The sequence below is a fragment of the Anopheles stephensi genome, chromosome 3 (genome assembly GCF_013141755.1).
Source record: "Anopheles stephensi strain Indian chromosome 3, UCI_ANSTEP_V1.0, whole genome shotgun sequence".
Lineage (NCBI taxonomy): Eukaryota > Metazoa > Arthropoda > Insecta > Diptera > Culicidae > Anopheles > Anopheles stephensi.
Genome location: NC_050203.1, coordinates 49,749,276 through 49,766,924, shown reverse-complemented (window position 1 = coordinate 49,766,924; position 17,649 = coordinate 49,749,276). Strand labels below are relative to the sequence as shown.

The window sequence follows — 17,649 nt, the reverse complement described above, 5'->3', positions numbered from 1 at the left end:
TTTAGATTTCAAAAGGATTCCTTGAAGTTAGAAGGTTAATCAATGCGAGTGTTTATCTTTTCTGAGATCCAGAACAATGCAGGATTTTGTGCATTTAGCCCCTTATTTGGAGAACATGTCAAGTATAGTCTATAATTTATTATTTTAGAGTCCTTGTTGCTCTTTTCGTGTGTTTCGATTATCCTGGATCTCAAACCATTTGCTTTTTCAAGTATAATGTAAACTGTTTATAAAAATCACTCGATAAATTCAAATATTTTTTGAGAATAAATTCATGAACTTCAAAATATTAGAAAGCCAAGGAGTTTGCAAACAAGTCAACTGTAGAAAGCTTTGCTGATAGCTTCGAAAAAAAATTGTGCAACCAGATTCAGCCACAATTTGTCTGTCACTGTCTCAGTTACCGTCATAATCGCTATCGCCTAAGCCCTTCGCCAAAGACACACTGACATCATACGACGCTTGGCGTTCACTTGGCGTTTAGTCTGTCCCAACGACTGCAGCGGTCTGTTCACGAGAACAGTGCTCCACATTGGAAAGCCGAAATAGAGCGAAATAGGAAATAAGCGAAAACGAGAGAGCGATAACAGCCAACAAAAAGCAACAATATCGCCAGACCAGAGCATACCGTTTGATGTAGCTTTCCTTTTGGGGGATTCGACTGGCACCGGCATCAGCAGGCAGAGTGAGCGAAAGAGTCTCGCGCAATGAATGGGAAAACAGAGACCATCGCAGCATCCTCCCAGGAAGCATTGCGAGGGGATGGAAAACGCTTACCGTCCCTCGCCGGCGTCCCGCTTTTCACCGCGCTTTTCCGCGCGCACGATGTACATAAACGACCAATAAGGGAGGAGTTAGCTTAGGGCTTACAAGTGGCAAAGTTAACAAATGTGGACTTTCGACATCAAGAGAGGACGAATCATAGATTTCCGATTGCATGAATTTTCGCCCCGATCGTCAGTCGCTGTCAGCGAGAATACACAGGCGGCCGTCAGGCAGCAGCACCAGCATAGCAGTGTGACGAGGCTTCGGTGTCGAAAGATTGGCAGTTGTGTCAACGGAACTGGCGAAGGTGCTGTCTGGTACGGCGTGGTCGATTTGACGGAGTGATTTCTAGTAGCAGCGCGAGCGACCGTCGCCGAAGGTGTTGATGGAGCCACTGGCATCCATACCGTCGGCTTAATGCAGTGTATTGTTGATGAGCAGGAGTGATTGGTTCTTGGGAAGCCTTCACGGAGTACAAGTGAAAAAGTGCTGAATAGCTGACTGTTTCTTGGTGAATGACGCTCGACGGTAGAAATACGTACATCGAAAAAAACAATCGCTTGAGGTCGTCCTCTTTGTTGTACGGAGGTATGCGACTGCACTTTTTGCATTGTATGCTGCGTGAGTGCATTCGTTGGAATGTGAGTGGTACATACGAGTCGGAAGTTAATTAGATTGCGAGCATAGTGCTGCGTGTTCCCGTACCGCTTGTAGCTTATGAGGTGCGTTTACTGGACAACATCAGGGCTTTGTGGTGTGATTCCATAGACTCGGACAGTTTTTATTTTAGTTAGAGTGTTTTTTTAGAAGCAGAATAAGGGAAAAAAATCAAATCAGTGCAATCAGCGAATGTGTGACTGTAGACAGTGGGAAGTATTGTCGATTGACGCGGGTTCTATCGTCAGACTCGTCAGTATGGATTAATAGACATTTAGCGAATAGTTGCGCAGCGGAGTTGCATATTCCTTCGATGTTCTCATGTTGATACCGAACAAACGCGAGCGAGACTAGTCTAATCATCAACGTCAAGAGTCAATGGAATGGTAATAGCAGCACATCAAGCCGGACAGAGTGTGTGTGCAATTGATTTTGAATGTTTCGGTTCAGCAAGAAAAACGATAACATGGACAGCTCGACGGTACTGCAGGATAATAAGAGTGGTAAGTGAAGGAATATGTGGATCACGTTGAAGTATTTTACCTTTGAGGAATCGTTTATGTTGAGCTGGACAATAGTTGTCTAAGAATGTGAATATTTACTAAGAACATCCAAGTGTTTGAAGCTGTCCAGGGTAATCGAAATGATTGAATTAGTCTTAGACAAGTTTCACATAAGATGAGCTTAGATGAAGAGTGAAAAGCCTAAATCCTCCTGAAGATCGCATTCAAAACAAAATTGCCGTCGCATGTATGCTCTGATTATTACAGGCCGAATGACTTCACACTCCCACGACTTAGGGAAAGTAATTGAACATTTTAAGCACGATCAGTATTTAAACCATCGATAGAAAATTAAAGCAATTTGAATAAATTACTTGTGATGACAGCATGTGTAACCTGTGTCAATACTCATATGCAGCAAATTTTTGGAAAGTGAAAAAGACATTGGTGACCAGATATTGTAATGTAATGCTAATCCAATTCCATTTTCCTCTTAGTACTTGTTAGAGGTGAATAATTTGAAGTCAAAGGCTTAATTGATCTGGAGCCACAATTGCAGGTGCATGAAAGTGTGATCCATGTGTTTTATCGAAAATGAGCCATAAAACGATCCACGCAAATCTTCAGAATGATAGACTGCTCTACTTGACTTTAGCAGCAACACTGTTACCAACTGTCACGAGGTAGGATCAGCAACAACCAACGCCACTGAGGTGATGTCATCCAATAGCGTATTGACACAGTTGTTGAAGGTGTTTCGGGGTTTTCAAAGTTGCTTCGACAATAGGAATTTCGAAATAAAGGCCTCTGGAAGATTTACTCGCTCCATTGGATCATTGTTGAATCAGGGCTTGGATTGCGCTTGAAACTGCGATGTGCGTTCGTGACAACGGTAATGAACAATGGTAGAACAATATTCTGGCACCTATTTGGCGAAGTAAAAATAGACCCCACAAAACGAAGACGATGATCAGGTTTTGTGTGTTTCGGTTGTCTCGTCAACGAGCAGGATGTTATTCTTCTTCGTGGCATGATCCATTTATGATAACTACATGCCGCAGGCTCGCCGGCCTATGGGATGGGAGCACGGTTTGTTGTCACAGATGTTAAAACGATGAGTTGCAAATTTGAAAGTCATCCTTAGCTATGGGAGCGATACAGCGATAAGCGAAGCGTTGAAATCAAAATGGTCGCTTCGGAAATGATAAAACAAGACGTTTACGGCTTAGTGAGCTTGGGCATGCTGGTAAAAGACGTAATTGATTAGCATAAGGTTCTTAGTAATGGTAGTCACGTTTCCATTTAGATAAGGGTGAGCGACACTTGTTTCGCTTAGTCTCCTAACAATCTGATTAATGAGTTTGATCTAAATTTAATGGGAAGACAATTTGACCACACGTCTTGATGAAGCATAGAGGACGCCAAGAGCGTCTTACGGATTGATAAAAAAAACAGTGCGAAATGGAGCACCTTTGTAGACTCATGAGAGTCAAACTCGTTTAACGAGAACCTACCAGAAACCACACGTGTGAGTGTGTGTGTGTAAAAGATGGCTACAAAGTAACCACCGTTTCTGTTTGGTATTGGCCGCTGAGTAAACAGTAGTTAATTTCTTATTCGTCGCGGAAGACGTTACGGCGTTGGTGCTAGCACGCATCAGCCCCCCAGAACCTTGTGTTAGGGTACGTGAGAGGCGGTTGTTTGTTCACCGTCCGATGCGCTGTTTGTGGAGTCGAGTAAGATGGTTCAGCCGATATAGGTTGGATGTGATGCGTCGAGGTCAATGATATGGCAGGGAGGAAAGGAACACAGGTATCTGGACAAACAAATGATGTGCGATGATAATCAAGGATACGTGTGGCTTGTGGATAGGGTTCGCGGGCTAGAGCGATGCCATTCGTGCGAGACAAAGGTGCAGAACGTGATCATTCTCGAATGGATTTCTTTTCAGGATTCAGCAAATGTTCCATCGCAGATTTCTACGATAAGCTTGATAAGGATGAAGGAGGTCGTACGTTCGGCATCGAAGATGCAGCCCACGGAGGATTATCACGCATCGAGAATGGAATGTCCGGCAAAGGAGGTAGGATTTTTGTGTGATGCAAACCATTTCTGAATGACGAGGAGTGATCGTTCTTCATGATGTTGGTATTATGTTGTTCTCTCGTCCGCAGAACATCGCGGATCGCCTATTTCGTGTTACTCACCCCAGAACCGATTGTTGCCGTGGCCTCCGCAGCATGCCAACGAAAGTCCGAGCTCCTCGGCCAGGAAGGCTCAGAATCTCGGTCTGATTTGTGTTGTATGCGGAGACACGAGCTCGGGGAAGCACTACGGCATATTGGCATGCAATGGGTGCTCGGGCTTCTTCAAGCGCAGCGTCCGGCGGAAATTGATCTACCGGTAAGTACAAGACCATATGATTGGCGATAAAGCTTAAAAATGAAGATTCTAGATTCAATGCTCCGATTCGGTTTAACATTTTCTTGGCAACAGTTTCGCTTACGAAAGTAGAATATATTTGGTATCTTACTTCAGTGGTACGTTCGTCAATACTGTATTTGAAGCTGAATTTGGAAACACGTGTAAGATTGCGAGTCACGATTCGCTGAATTCGCCATCATTCCATAATTATGGACAAAGACAAGTTCGACCACATAATCCGTCAACGCAAACAATTCTACGCCTTGATCCCGACACGCGTCGAGAATGTTGACATACATCATATTTGATGTTGATGCTACGGAAAGACAACAAACCATTCCCGATTTCCTTCGCAAATAGAATAATAGCTTTCCAATCAAAACACCTCCTCGTTAGACGATAACAATCGAATCAAAGGGACGAGGAGAGTGACACATTGCGGTCCCTCAGGCTAATGCCTTCCAGCGAGGTCGCGTAGTGCAAGCAAAAACTGGTAAATATTTACCATTTCGTCTACGAGAGGCACCCTCCAAGGAGCACTTGCTGGGCGAATCGAGAACGGTGTCCGTGTTTTTTTTTTTTCCTTTTTGCTGCTCACCTCAATGCGAAGGACTCTCTCGCATTGCTGGCAGATTTCCGAGTGCGCTCGAGATACTACAACTTAATCCCTGTATCAATTTAACGTGGAACCCCTGTCGGAATCAATGCACACCGCCAAGTTGGCGTGACTGATGACTGGCCGCACAAGGGTTGCAGTAGGGGTGCGCTTTGGTTGTTGTCGGAAGCGCTGGTGCTAGAGAGCCACTCAATAAATTAAATTCTAATTAATCAACAATTTGCCCAGCACCCCTCGGAAGCAAGCGTTGAGTTCTACCCTGGTCGGGTCGGTTCGGGTTGTGCAGAAGCAATAGTTTCCAGTTGTTCCCGGTGGACGACAGATTAGGCGGAAATCGATCAGATGTTACCATTCAATTGTGTCCGGGATGATGCGGCCGGCTGCGTGGTGAAGTTAATGCACTTTACTCCCGGGTACAATTGACAATGACCAGCGTGAAGAAATGGTGGGATATATTTAAAAAAGGGACGAGAGTCGTACAAAAAAAAAGGATCTGCATGTATTTAGGAAGAGAAACCCAGCGCCAGTTGGTGTAGGATTTGTGCAAGGATTCACCGTTGATCCTTTGCATTGAGGCTTCTGCCTTATGTCAGGTTGGGTTCCGCTTCGCTGGAAGGAGCGAGCCGAACGAGGCGTGAACGGGAACCAGTTTCCAGTTTGAAGGGTGTTGCATGAACCGATGTCCCCGCCACTAAATGGTGTTATGATGAATTGGTATTTTATGGTTTTGCATCGTTGGTAACCCGCTAGGAGCCAGGCAGGAACGAGAGTTTTTGATGGAACATATGCCTCTCGATTTCGGGACTCGAGGAAACTCTTTCTCACAAAAAACGAATCTCGATGTGTACCAAACCACGGAAGCTGCTTTCCACCGGAGATTGTGAAGTAAAGGAAAAATGGCAGGAAGCAATGTCCCAAAAGAATGTGTTCAGCAGGTGGAGTTGAAGTTTTTCGAACTGCCATTATTGCAAAGTTTTCAATTTCGAGGGCCAATAGCGTTACTCGATGTCCTCCGTCCTGTCGATGGGTCCCGCTCAGCACATCTGGAGCAGATTTATGGTGGAGTATAAAAAGCGAGAAAGCATGGATCCATTTTATCGTCGCGATTGGAGAGCAAGGGACGATGGCTCGTCCGATGTAGCTTCCATCCTTTGCGTGTAATCTGTTTCATGTGCCTGTGTCACATAAACTCGATCGACTTTTTCCACCTGAGACGCGTTGCCTAGAACCGTTCTGGGAATTCGCTTCCGACAAGAACATTATCATTTTTCGGAGCTTTGGTTCCATAAATCATACCAGCCCGTAATCCCACAGTAATCCATGTTCTACTCTAGGGAGTGGAGCGAGTTGCGGGACGCTCAGAATGGACATAAATTTTGATTCAACATTTTGATATTTGTGTTGAACTGGGCATGCGTTTCGTTGTTACTTTGTAGCTGTGGGCCGAGACTGTAGATTGATCCTGTCAAGAGTGAGAGACCAGGTGGTGCGGAACGAATGGTTGGAAAGGATTCTGCTGGTAGTACATGTTCGGCATGGTTGATAGTAGCTGAAGTGTATTTGTCAGTGTCGAGATGTATCCGTTGGGGAGTCATTAGATTGCAAGAGCTGTTTTTGGTTATGTCTGCACTACTTGAACGAGACTACCTGCTGTCGGTCAATGGTCGGACTGACAAGGATGAATGAGGATGAATATTCAGACAGACTGGGGATTCCATCACAAGGCGTGGTCATGAATAGTGGATTTATTATGTTGCATGCAAAGACAGCAAAAGGCTTGGAACATGAGATCAAAGGGTAGATCTGCGACTGGATTTGTCTTCCGCTTCGATGCACTTGAGCTTGATGCTTTGAAGGGTTCTCTATCTGAAGCGAATGAAAGGTAGGATTCCACTTTAAAATGAGCAGGAAACTGATATCAGAGATGAGTATCGTAGAATCACAGATAAAGTTAATCGGTGGAGAATAAGCCGTGGCCTTTCTACGGTGATTCATTTTGTTTCGAAAAACTCTTGACCAGATGCGACCCTGTGTAGGGAATCTTTGACTGCCAAAGTATTTAAGTTCATCATTGATGAGGATAATTTCTCATTCCTGTAGAGTTGATGGGAGAATGAAACGCTTCCTATCAGTAATGGGAATGTAAGTACAAAGATGATGAGGGGAGCAGATTAATGATGGACTGTTTAGATGGAATAGACATGCTTCAAACCGTGATGATTGTTGCGGTTTCAGTCGTTGTAGTTTATCTTCACATCATTATGCAATGTTAATCATTTGCAATGTTATAAAATAATGATAAAAGTGTCTCAGCTTTCTTCTTTGGAACAACAACCTCGCATGTTCTCGGTCTGCCATTACTGGCTTCCCGTGACTTGATTTTACCCGTTGTTGGATAGATAGTCTTACGTATTGGGAAGCGGATTTGGATTGGATTTGATCCCCAACCCTCCCGTGTGAAGACTGTCGCCTCCAGTCCGGTGGTCCAAAATTTATTTGGTTTTTAGATAATTTTATCTACAATTTGTTCAATTGCTCCTCTTTCATATAATGCAATTCTTTATGTTAGCTCGGTTGTTGTTTTTGCCCCAAAAAATCAACAGCATCACGTCATCGATCGAGTGGATTATATACTGTTTCGTGCTGTTTTTGTAGCTTCGTGTTCGTTGTATTCAATTTATTGGAATGGAAATTGTGTTTTCGCTTTTCCACTTTGGCACATTGAACTTTGCATGGCTGGCGTGTGTGTGTGTGTGTGTGTCCTCCATTTCAGTAATCCGCCCTAACCCGAGTGGAGCATTAGACAGTAAGAGTGAACGTTTGGCGTACGGGCGGAGTGATGCGAACACTTCAATTTCAATTAACAGTTTCCCTTTTTCGGAGGCATTCTATCTAATGAGATTTAGAAGCTGCGCTGGTAGGATGTGCGTTGATTGTGGAGGAATGATGATTCGATTTTTCGGAGGATTGTTGTTAGGTTTACCGGGCTCACCAATGCCAGGCCACCAAAATGCAAAGAGTTGATCCGGTATTAAACGCTTCTTTGTTGTATGCACGAGTTTCGAGAGAGTACTTGTAGTTCTGTTCATTTGACAAGGTACGTGAAGAGTCCAGAACACAGAAGAGGGTTGTTATCTGAGAGGATAGACATGAATAGGTACGCATCTTCCCTGTGAAGGACTATAATCCTTGCACGCTTGGTGACAATGAATTTTGCGTGAGCCTGTGGCTTTAACACGAGGATCGCAGGGGACACTTTACGTAGGGGTCGCATATGTCACGAAATATGTTGAGCTTCTGCAATATTACTGAAATGCTACTTGTATCAAAATCTGTTGGTGGTTTTAATGTTGTTAAAAGCGGGTGTTGATTATAAGCCTCATCGAATTATAATATTTATGAACAACGAAGACAGTATTAATTACAGACGTGTAATCTAATGATCACTAACAGGACAATCAATAACCAGGATTGTCTAAGCATTTTTATGCAAATAAAAGAGTAGGAAAGCAAAAATTAGTAGACCAACATCTTATAAATTCGAAGTACCATTTGAGTATAAAATGCATAAGATCGCGAATATGTTATTTATCCGGATGTAAATCCAGATGTGCCAATGTAAATTTGGTTGATAAAAGCGGTTATTGTTCTTTCTGAAGACATTGAAGAAATGTCTGAAGAGATATTCAAGCTTTATGAGGAAATTGAGCTAGGTGTGTTTAGGTAATGATCATAGTCTACTGTTAAGATTTATTTTTGGTTATAAGACATTGTGTTTGCTTAAGCAATCTTTAACCAGCAATGGGGAGGCCCGGTGGTAGGAGAGACAACGGTGCCCATCTTCACACGGCAGGACCGGGGTTTCAAACTCATTCGAGCTGTTTCCCTGTAGGGAAGATTGACTATCCAACTACGTGGTATCATTAAGTCTAGTAGGCCAGAAATAGCACGCATGACCCTGTCAGGGGTAGTCAAGTCAAGAGAAACTTTAAAGGTCATTAGGCCAAAGAAGAAGAGTAACTAGCTATACCTTATCATTTTAAATCATTATTTATACACACGGAAGTACTGTTTTTTTTTTTTATTTCCTGTGTCATCAAACAGACATTTTTAGAAATCAGGCCCGGTGGTAGAGTCGACAGCGGTCCGGTAGGATCGGGGCTCAAAACTCATTTGAACCGTTCCTCAGAAGTGAGGATTGACTATCCAACTACTTGATATCAATATGCCTAGTCAGCAATAAATGCAGTTAAACAAAAGAGGATGGTTTTGCGTCTCAAGAACAAGAACTACCCTAAATTCTTCACAATTGAGTTTTCTAGCGATTGGGCTGGTTTGTAAAATTCTTAATTTTATAGCTATTAAACGTGATGTGGTAAAAGGGGCGGTCCGGTAGCCGAGGCCCTTACGTTCTGACAGCGGCGCAGGTCTTCACACGGCAGAGCCGGGGTTCAACTCCCATCCAGACCGCCTCCCCGTACGTAAGGCTGACTACTTTACTACGGGTAAAATTAAGTCACAGAGAGCCAGAAATGGCAGGCCTCTCGAGGTTCTAGTGCCAAGGAAGAAGAAGGTAAGAGGACATCTCTAACACTCTAACACTCTAAGGAACATTAAGGAGAAACTCTAACACAATAGTTTAATCATGTTTCTCTTGGAATCTAGAAGACTAAGGCACAAGATACGTTCTGGCACAATAAGAGTACTAGGTTTACGCTTATTCCAATAAACAATGAGTTTATTAGTAAATAGTAAGCAAAATACTCTACGGGTCACAAAAAACCCAATTGTGGTTCAATATTGCCGATTTTAAAAGGGAATCCAGAAAAACACGTATTCATTTCATAGGACGTTTGAAACAAAATTTCTCTAAAATTGGGTTACCTAGTTATACTGCAATACGACTGACTAACATGGTGTATTTTTTTACCCACAAAACCTTCATCAAAGCGTATTTGCAGAAAGTGTCCGTGGAGCGTTGATAATGTTGTCAATGAAAAATGGCGACTAATGCTTCAAAAACCTTCACAAACAAAACAAATCATACACCTCACAGTGACATGCGCTTGTCAAGCGCAGAAGCGAACCACGGTACTACAAAACTTGATTAGAGAGTTCTAAGCCACGTTTTCTTATTGCGTTATAGCATGGTTCAATCAAATACTGCACGGTTAGAAATACTGCGGACATGTCACGGCCCTTTCATTTGGCCAGAGTTATGCAGAGTTATCCTTCGGCAAAAATTGTAACCATCCGTCAGAGGAAAAACTTGTTCCATCCTGCGATGAGGAGATGATCATCGCCGTGGAGGATACGCCATCATCACATCCGTTACGGTGTGTTAATTTCGAATGGCTCTCTGTGTGTTGGGAGTGTTTTGTTTCGTTACCACACGTTGGGCGATGTAAATTTTACAAGACACGTGCGTCCTCGCAGTGCTGCTAACCGACAAGGTCGTACAATGTTGAAACAAGCGGACCGGGTTCCCCCAGGGGTCCATCAGTTTGCTCATTAATGGTTGCGATCAAAGTCGAGCGGCTCATGGCGACTGATTGCGCTCGGGGCACACGCAAATGAGGCACAAACCTCGCACGTACTCATCGTCGAAACAGTCTACAATTCCTGAGGAGGCTCACTGTTTCAACAGGCTTTGGGTGGGGAAACGGAGATGGAAAGACTTTGTCAACCATAAATACATCCGATTCCGTTTTGCTTGTTATTAAGTACACATTTGAAATTATATTGTTCGAAGTTGCAAATGATCCAGCAACAGGCCTTGTGAGTTAAAAAAAAAAGAGCTGGAGCTCAGCTTACAGTAGGTCGTCCAGAAAACAATCGGAAAAGATTATAACGCGAGAATGCGGCATTCGGCTCGGTTCTTTTCGATTGAAGGGAACGATAGCTGGCGTAAGAATATTTAAGAGATTGTTAGGCAAGAGTGGAGTGTGTACTCAGCTCGAAGCACCTGTTGATGGATCCGCGTGAAAATCTGGGTGGGAAATCCGAAGAGGAATCAACCTGTTGACGCTGCAGCAATATCGACACTGTTGAATGTGTAAACAGCAACGGAACGAGGCTCAGTAGAATTTTGAAGTTTTCTAATGGATTGTTTGGGCGATAATAAAATTATCATTAACGAGTCTCTGATAGTAATTTTACCTTAAATCGATGTTACCTTATTCTAATAGCCTGAATGATCAATTGTTGTTCGTGTTGAGCCTTGTCTTATCATAACTGTGCTACTTTCGCATTTGTATCTGTTTCTCTCTTTCTTTCTCTCTCTTTATCTCTCTCCCTCTCTCTCTCTCTCTCTCTCTCATTCCTCAACTCCAAAAGCCATACAGTGCATCGTAGGGAGTTTGAAGCAGCAGATGAAAGGAATTATTGACGTATTTGGTAACCACCGTCACCACCTGCCACTAACCATACTGTTCTATGTCTTTTAATCCTCCCTCATCGCACTAGGTTAGGCAAACCCAGTCCCACGGCCTTCCATTCCTGTCTTTTCGGCCCTTTCACCCAAAATGCCCGCTAGAAGGGTACCTTATTTGTGTGTGTATGTTTATTCAAATGATCTCATACTTTCGATTTTCAGTAAAGCATCCAGCGACGGCCATCGTCGGCCAAGGCCACTGATGCCACAGGTTCTGTTGGTTGGGACAAACTGTTGGCACGCGTTCGCTGCGGCTTGCCGGGTGAATGACGTGAACAATGTTCTAATTATTTTTGTGTAACAAATTGGTTTGTCTTTTGGGTGGCATGATGAAAGGAAGGAGGAGGAGAGAGCAAGAGAGGGAGACAGAGAGAAGGGCTTTGCTAACAAGACATCGCCGCATGGCATTTGGCTGTACGTGCGCGAGGTGTTTGCGGGTTGTATGAGCAATCATGTCAAAAGATCGGTGTCCCGGACGGGCTGGAGGTGCATCCGTGAGAGTTCGTTTGCATAAAACGGTCGGGTTAGCGGTTTCTTTTGGGTAACGGTTGCTTAACCACAATTTGGAGAATCTCCCGCTGTCCCGAACCCGGCTTTGACACGTGCCGTTCGGTTGTCGTATGTGGACGCTTGTGAGGTGTGAATATGGCAAGATAGCTCAGTCATGAGAGGAATAGAGTCCAGGGGTCCTGATCTAGTGTTAATGAGGAGCTAAAATGACCAATGTATGAGCTTATCCTTGCAAGCAGCGAAAGCCACGCCACTTAAACGTTCGCCAACACGCACGCCTGCGGGCACGAAATGGCGAAATTAATTATGCATAAAAATGGTTACATCCCTCCCACATTATCTGCAGGGGTTTGTTGCAGGATTTGAGTATCTTTTTGTTTTCAAGGGTGATCATTACTCCGAGCTTTGTCATAAGTCTAGTGGCAACGGAACACATTTTTTTGCGAGAGTTTCCCACGCATTCAGTAACATGGATCGTGTCCCTAAGTTCGTTTTGTATTTTTGTATTCGTTCCAGCTGTGCAAAACGAGCGTCAACCGCGAAATACGGCAACAATCCGACCGGAAGCGCTGCGGGATATGGAGCAGGGTCGGGCCTTGCGAGAAGCGGCCGTAGCCGTCGGAGTATTTGGGTGAGTGTTGAATACTTAATTATTCCAGATTGTCCCTAATATTCCAAGATAATGACATATTGATAGAATGCTGTTTTACAACTAATTGTCACATTCTCGGACACCAGGCCTCCAGTTTCATTGGCGTTACTGTCACCGTCCCGCTACGGTCCCAGCATTCTGCCAACACCCGCCTTACCGACTAGTCAATTTCTGCACCATCACAGCCAGGTGTCCTCGCTGGTAAATAGTCTACCGCATCACCATCCCCACCATCCGCACCATGCCACCATGCACGGCCTAGCCAACGGTCTGTCGATGAATCTGAACGGTGTCGGTATGCCGGGACACAATGGCACGTCCGGCTTGGTGCATTCGGCTGGAAATAGCTCCGATCGGCACCGAGACACCGCAGTTCCTATGAACAGTAGCAGCGGCGATAGCAACAACAACAAGAACCCTTCGTCTGGCTCGACCGAGAACCTCAACACGGCATCGTCCTCGAACCACTCGATGGCCGGTGATCAGTCGCCGAGTGGGGCAGGATCACCAGCGCACGGGACATCGGTGAATGGACTCGGGACGGGTGGTTGCCCAACCGGTGGTTCGAGCACGGGAGCCGAGAAGCATCCCCATCACAGCTCGTCTTCCTGTGGATCGGCTAGTCCTATTCTGGAGCAGGACAACATGAACGATAACGATGGTAAGTGTTTAGGGGAAGGATTGTCTCGTGTGGCTATGAGCTCAATTTATTTGATGGAACTTTTATCGCTTCCCATCACAATCGAGAGTTGCACAATCAACCTTTATTCCTGGACGACATCTCCGGAGCTCGGGAGAAAGTCATAAAATGATATAATCATAATTTAATCGATTACTTTGTTGATCACAGACTGTTACTCAGGGACATTTCGTACCCAGACTCAGACGAGAGGTACAATTTTGGGTAAAATTAATTTGGCTAATGAGAAGGATGAGACCACACTGTGGAACCAACCTCGGATACCATGAGGTGCCAAAGAGTTATTCCAGAGGGCATAAAATAACTATTTGTCACTTTCTCGGGGTGGTTTAATATCGCATAAATAATTGTCCCTCGTTTGGCATTTGTGCAGAATGGTCAGGAAGGTAGGGCTTATAGTTTCATAAGAGTCCAGCATCAGGGTCGAGCAACCCCTTGCTAACAAAAGGGTAAACGAGGCATGTGTAGTTCAGATGGACGTTTAGGAAGTTCGTAAGGGATAAAGGGAGGAGCTGGTAAATCATTATGCTGTTATGCTAAATGATTTCGTCGTCTGGAAAAGGGAGAGTGGAGGATTATGCATAGCAAATGTTGTTTTGCCTTGATTTGTCCGAGTGCATTTGACAATTATGATGAAAGTTAGTGTCATATCCCTAAAGAATTTGAAATACCTTGAAAGTAGAGAGAGGAAGCTTGCTCTAAAAACATTGTTTTTATATCTCAGGCAAAAGATTTAGAGCTTTTAGTAGTGATGATAATTTTTCAACCGTGTTATTCAGACTGGATCTCTGAGCCCTCATTCGCCTCAGTGATGAGGAATGATCTATGAATGTAGCTGCTTATTTTTTCAATTTTCCCATTAGCCAACAAGAAGCATTTCGTTTGAAAATTCTCCCCTGCTGGGATCGAAGGCGAGAAAATACCTCTGCCTTGTGCCGGAAACTTCAAAACTTAAACTTTGATGGCTTATTTATAACAATTTTAAAACAATTATTGTCGTTGTTCTCTATTCATTCTATAATTGATGGTTTTACCCGGTTCGTGCCGTTGTTCCCTGAGTCATTCAATTAATCAATCACCTTCCATTTTTTGCGTCAAAAGTTTAAAATCTCAAATGTGCAATTTCAACTCTCTAAAGGCTTATTAATAGCAGCATCCGTAAAAACCCTCTTTGGTCGAAAGTATGATCCATTACATCCTGCGCCACTCTTCAGGGAGTGGCAAATGAATAAAAAACTGAATCCCTCTTTTATTCGAACAGCTCCGAAAAAGGCACGAACTCAGTTAAAAAGCAACAGGAGACGCCAGACCCGTGCAATTTTATCATCGTTGAACTCGACTTGAATTACCCTCACGTAGAACTGATGCTGAAACGTGTTTGACGATGTTTATGTTGAAACCTTCATTTTTGCAAAATAAGCGGACAAAGGTAGTGGGATTTGGGTAAAGTAATAAAAAACAACATCATGAATGACAAGTTTATCATATTATACAAATCGTTTATCGATTATTTTAATAAAACTGCTCAACCAAAGCAAATAAAAACAACATGCTGCTATATAATGTTTAAAACAATATAAAAGTTACTGTAAAGTGAAAAGGCTCCGTAACAGAAAATGTGATATTTCTTATGAAGAGATCAAATATATTTTTGTGCTAAAACCTATGCTTATTTATTAATTTACTTATTCTACATTTACTCAATATCACACTATTATAAAAAGGTGGGTATTTTAGGCATTAGTTTTTAGTTTTTGAAAAAGAACTCAAAAAGAGGTCATAAAACTATTTCTGAGTGCGAGATAGCAAATCAATGCCTTGTGATTGGAAAGAAAATATCCGTCCCATGTACCAGATGAATGGAAATCTCTCAGGGTCCTTTACTACCATTAAGGCACCAGGGAAATGGGCAGGTCTGTTTTCTCTTCATTCCAGAGCTAGGGAAGGCCATCCAAAACTTGGAGAACGAAACTTCGGAGACTATCTTCTGTAAGTCAAACGTGATGCTAGCTTATGCTTAGGACTTATACATCATTGGATTGAGGCTCTCCAACGTGGCAGAAGTTTATTGGTTGATGATTCTTGATCAAAGAGCTGAAACCCCAAATGATGATAGCGCCACTAGCTCTGATTTACGCAGGGATGATTTAAAGATCGATGATCGCACTTTTGAAGTCGTTTAGGACTTTTACTATCTGGGGTCAAAAGTCAGTGCCGATAATGATATAGATGTAGGCTTACGCGTAAGGGTGCTGTCTGTCAACAGCTCAGTACTCACATACGCCTCTGAGACATGGACTCTGTCCAAAAGTGACGAAACCCTAAGCCGCGTTCGAGAGGAAGATGCTCGGAAGGATTTTTGTGCCCCCTATGTATGGAAGGACAATGGAGGAGCCGTTACAATCACAAGATCTATGAGCTGTACGATGATCTCACCATAGTGCAGCGAATTAGAATCGCCAGGTTGCGATAGGCTGGGCATATCATGAGAATGGCACAGGACGACCCAGTCCGTAAAGTCCTTTTAGGTTGTCTACATGGTCAGAGGGCTCGTGATAGACCCAAATCGAGTTGGAGTCATGGCACTTGAAATACTTGCACAAAGAAAAGATTTCTTATTTTGCTCGTAGTTTTCAGTTGACAATTTTGAACTTGGCTATCAACTTTATGAAAGCATTACAGAAATTAAATTATATTTCAAACATCTAAAACTTATTTAGCTCAATTCCCGTTTTCCTTTTATGACACTCCATACCAGACGCTCTAACGACGTATTCAAATCAAACTAAATTTTTAGAACACGCCTGTTCTAATTTCAGTTTTAGAGCGTTTTCAGAGCCTGACATCTGAAGCGTTTCCACAACACGACAACTGTCAAGCGTTTTCTACCAATCTGTTATCAACAATGTTTGTTGTTCAAAGTGGTGCAGTGAAATTTAAGCAATTTTCACATAGTTTCTATAGTTTTTCGCGCTTTTACAGCACTACAAATAGTAAGCTAGTGGTAGGTTCCCGTTTGCCACTATGTGGCAAATATATTCAAAGCACAACGGCCGCGTGGACACCTGCATCCAGCCACGTTCTTCCTGGCTCGTCTTTGGTCAACAACAACAATCACAACATTGTGCAAACGCGATGGAATTCCACCGATGAACAATCATCCAGGCAGCGCGTTCGCAAGCGCTTAATGCTGATGGATTTCCCGCAACTGGTGTGGCCATCGGTGATAAAAACCATCCGGAACTGGATCATGGTGCACTTCATCATCAGACCATACTTTGACCGAGAGTTTGTGCTTGCCGATTTCGTCCAGGGTGCGAAACAAGCTTTGCAGGTGAGTAGTTTGCCGCAAGCCGTGCCTTACCGAATCATTGATTGTTTACACCACATTCTGAAAACCAATTTTGTAGGTGGTATCTTCATCGCTTGCCGGAGGAGAAGTGAAGCATTTGGAAGGATTGGTTGACCGAGCTGCACTGGCTGATCTAAAGCAGTCAATTGCTAAAATGTCCGTTGCTGAACGATACGACATACAGGTGGACAAGGAAGATGTGTACTTCTCGTTTCCCTACCAAGTGGGCGTGATGTTTGACGAATCCAACGACGATAGTCAGAAACGGTTCGTCGAAATAACGATGGTGTTCCATGTACTGCGGGGTCTTAAAGGCATGATAGAACGTGGTGAAACAGTCCCGTTAAACGTTGGGTAAGTAGATTGTCAGGTTAATCCTCACCAAGGGCCCCATCCTGAATTGAGAAGTCATATGAGATGCTTGCGGCTTGGCGTTCACGCTCGAGAGCTAATTAAATATTTAATAAAAATCATTCCTAATCGTACAATCCATCCCCCACAGCGTCCTTCCAGAGTTCCGGGACAAAATAAGTGTCTGCAACTATCGATTCATCAAGGAATTTACCAAAGGCGTCGACTCCGACTGGACTGTGAATGTAGTGAACCATTTCAAGCCCAATGATTACATCGAAGAATGACCACACCGACCGGTATATGTTCAACACAAAACACCTCAACCCGACTTACGACGGGAACTAGCGCCGGAACTAGGGCGTCCTGTGTGTAGAAACAATAAAGAAGACAAAAGTGTGCATCCTTTTTGAGGGTGATTAGTGAAGCAAAATATGTGATGAGCGGTTATTTTTAGCATAATTTCCGATACGAATAGCGGTAAGCGATATTGAGATAACGGTGTGAACGAGTTGTCCATCAGTGTATATCAAACCGGATCCATCCAAATGCAAAGTGATTCAAAATGGCGTGCGACTTTCCATGTGTCAGCAGAGTGGAACAGGTTTCGCGTTGAGTAATTTTGACAAAAAAAAACTTATCTTTGTGACCTAGAACAGTCGCACAGTTCATCAAACTCAACAGGC

The 17,649-nt window shown here is 43.5% G+C and overlaps 2 protein-coding genes across 2 annotated transcripts; both read left to right on the top strand.

Annotated features, from left to right (window-relative positions):
- Positions 1-572: 572 nt before the first annotated feature.
- Positions 573-14,926, top strand: LOC118509990. Its single transcript, XM_036051373.1, has 6 exons — positions 573-1,925; positions 3,877-4,008; positions 4,100-4,328; positions 11,735-11,892; positions 12,425-12,539; positions 12,647-14,926. The coding sequence occupies exons 1-6, from the start codon at positions 1,859-1,861 to the stop codon at positions 13,365-13,367; spliced, it is 1,422 nt and encodes a 473-aa protein (XP_035907266.1). The 5' UTR covers positions 573-1,858; the 3' UTR covers positions 13,368-14,926.
- A 1,206-nt stretch (positions 14,927-16,132) lies between these two features.
- Positions 16,133-17,398, top strand: LOC118509092 (m-AAA protease-interacting protein 1, mitochondrial). The gene is made up of 3 exons (XM_036049239.1): positions 16,133-16,594; positions 16,671-16,966; positions 17,115-17,398. Exons 1-3 carry the CDS (start codon positions 16,166-16,168, stop codon positions 17,248-17,250), a joined length of 861 nt encoding a protein of 286 aa, XP_035905132.1. The 5' UTR covers positions 16,133-16,165; the 3' UTR covers positions 17,251-17,398.
- Positions 17,399-17,649: the final 251 nt, after the last annotated feature.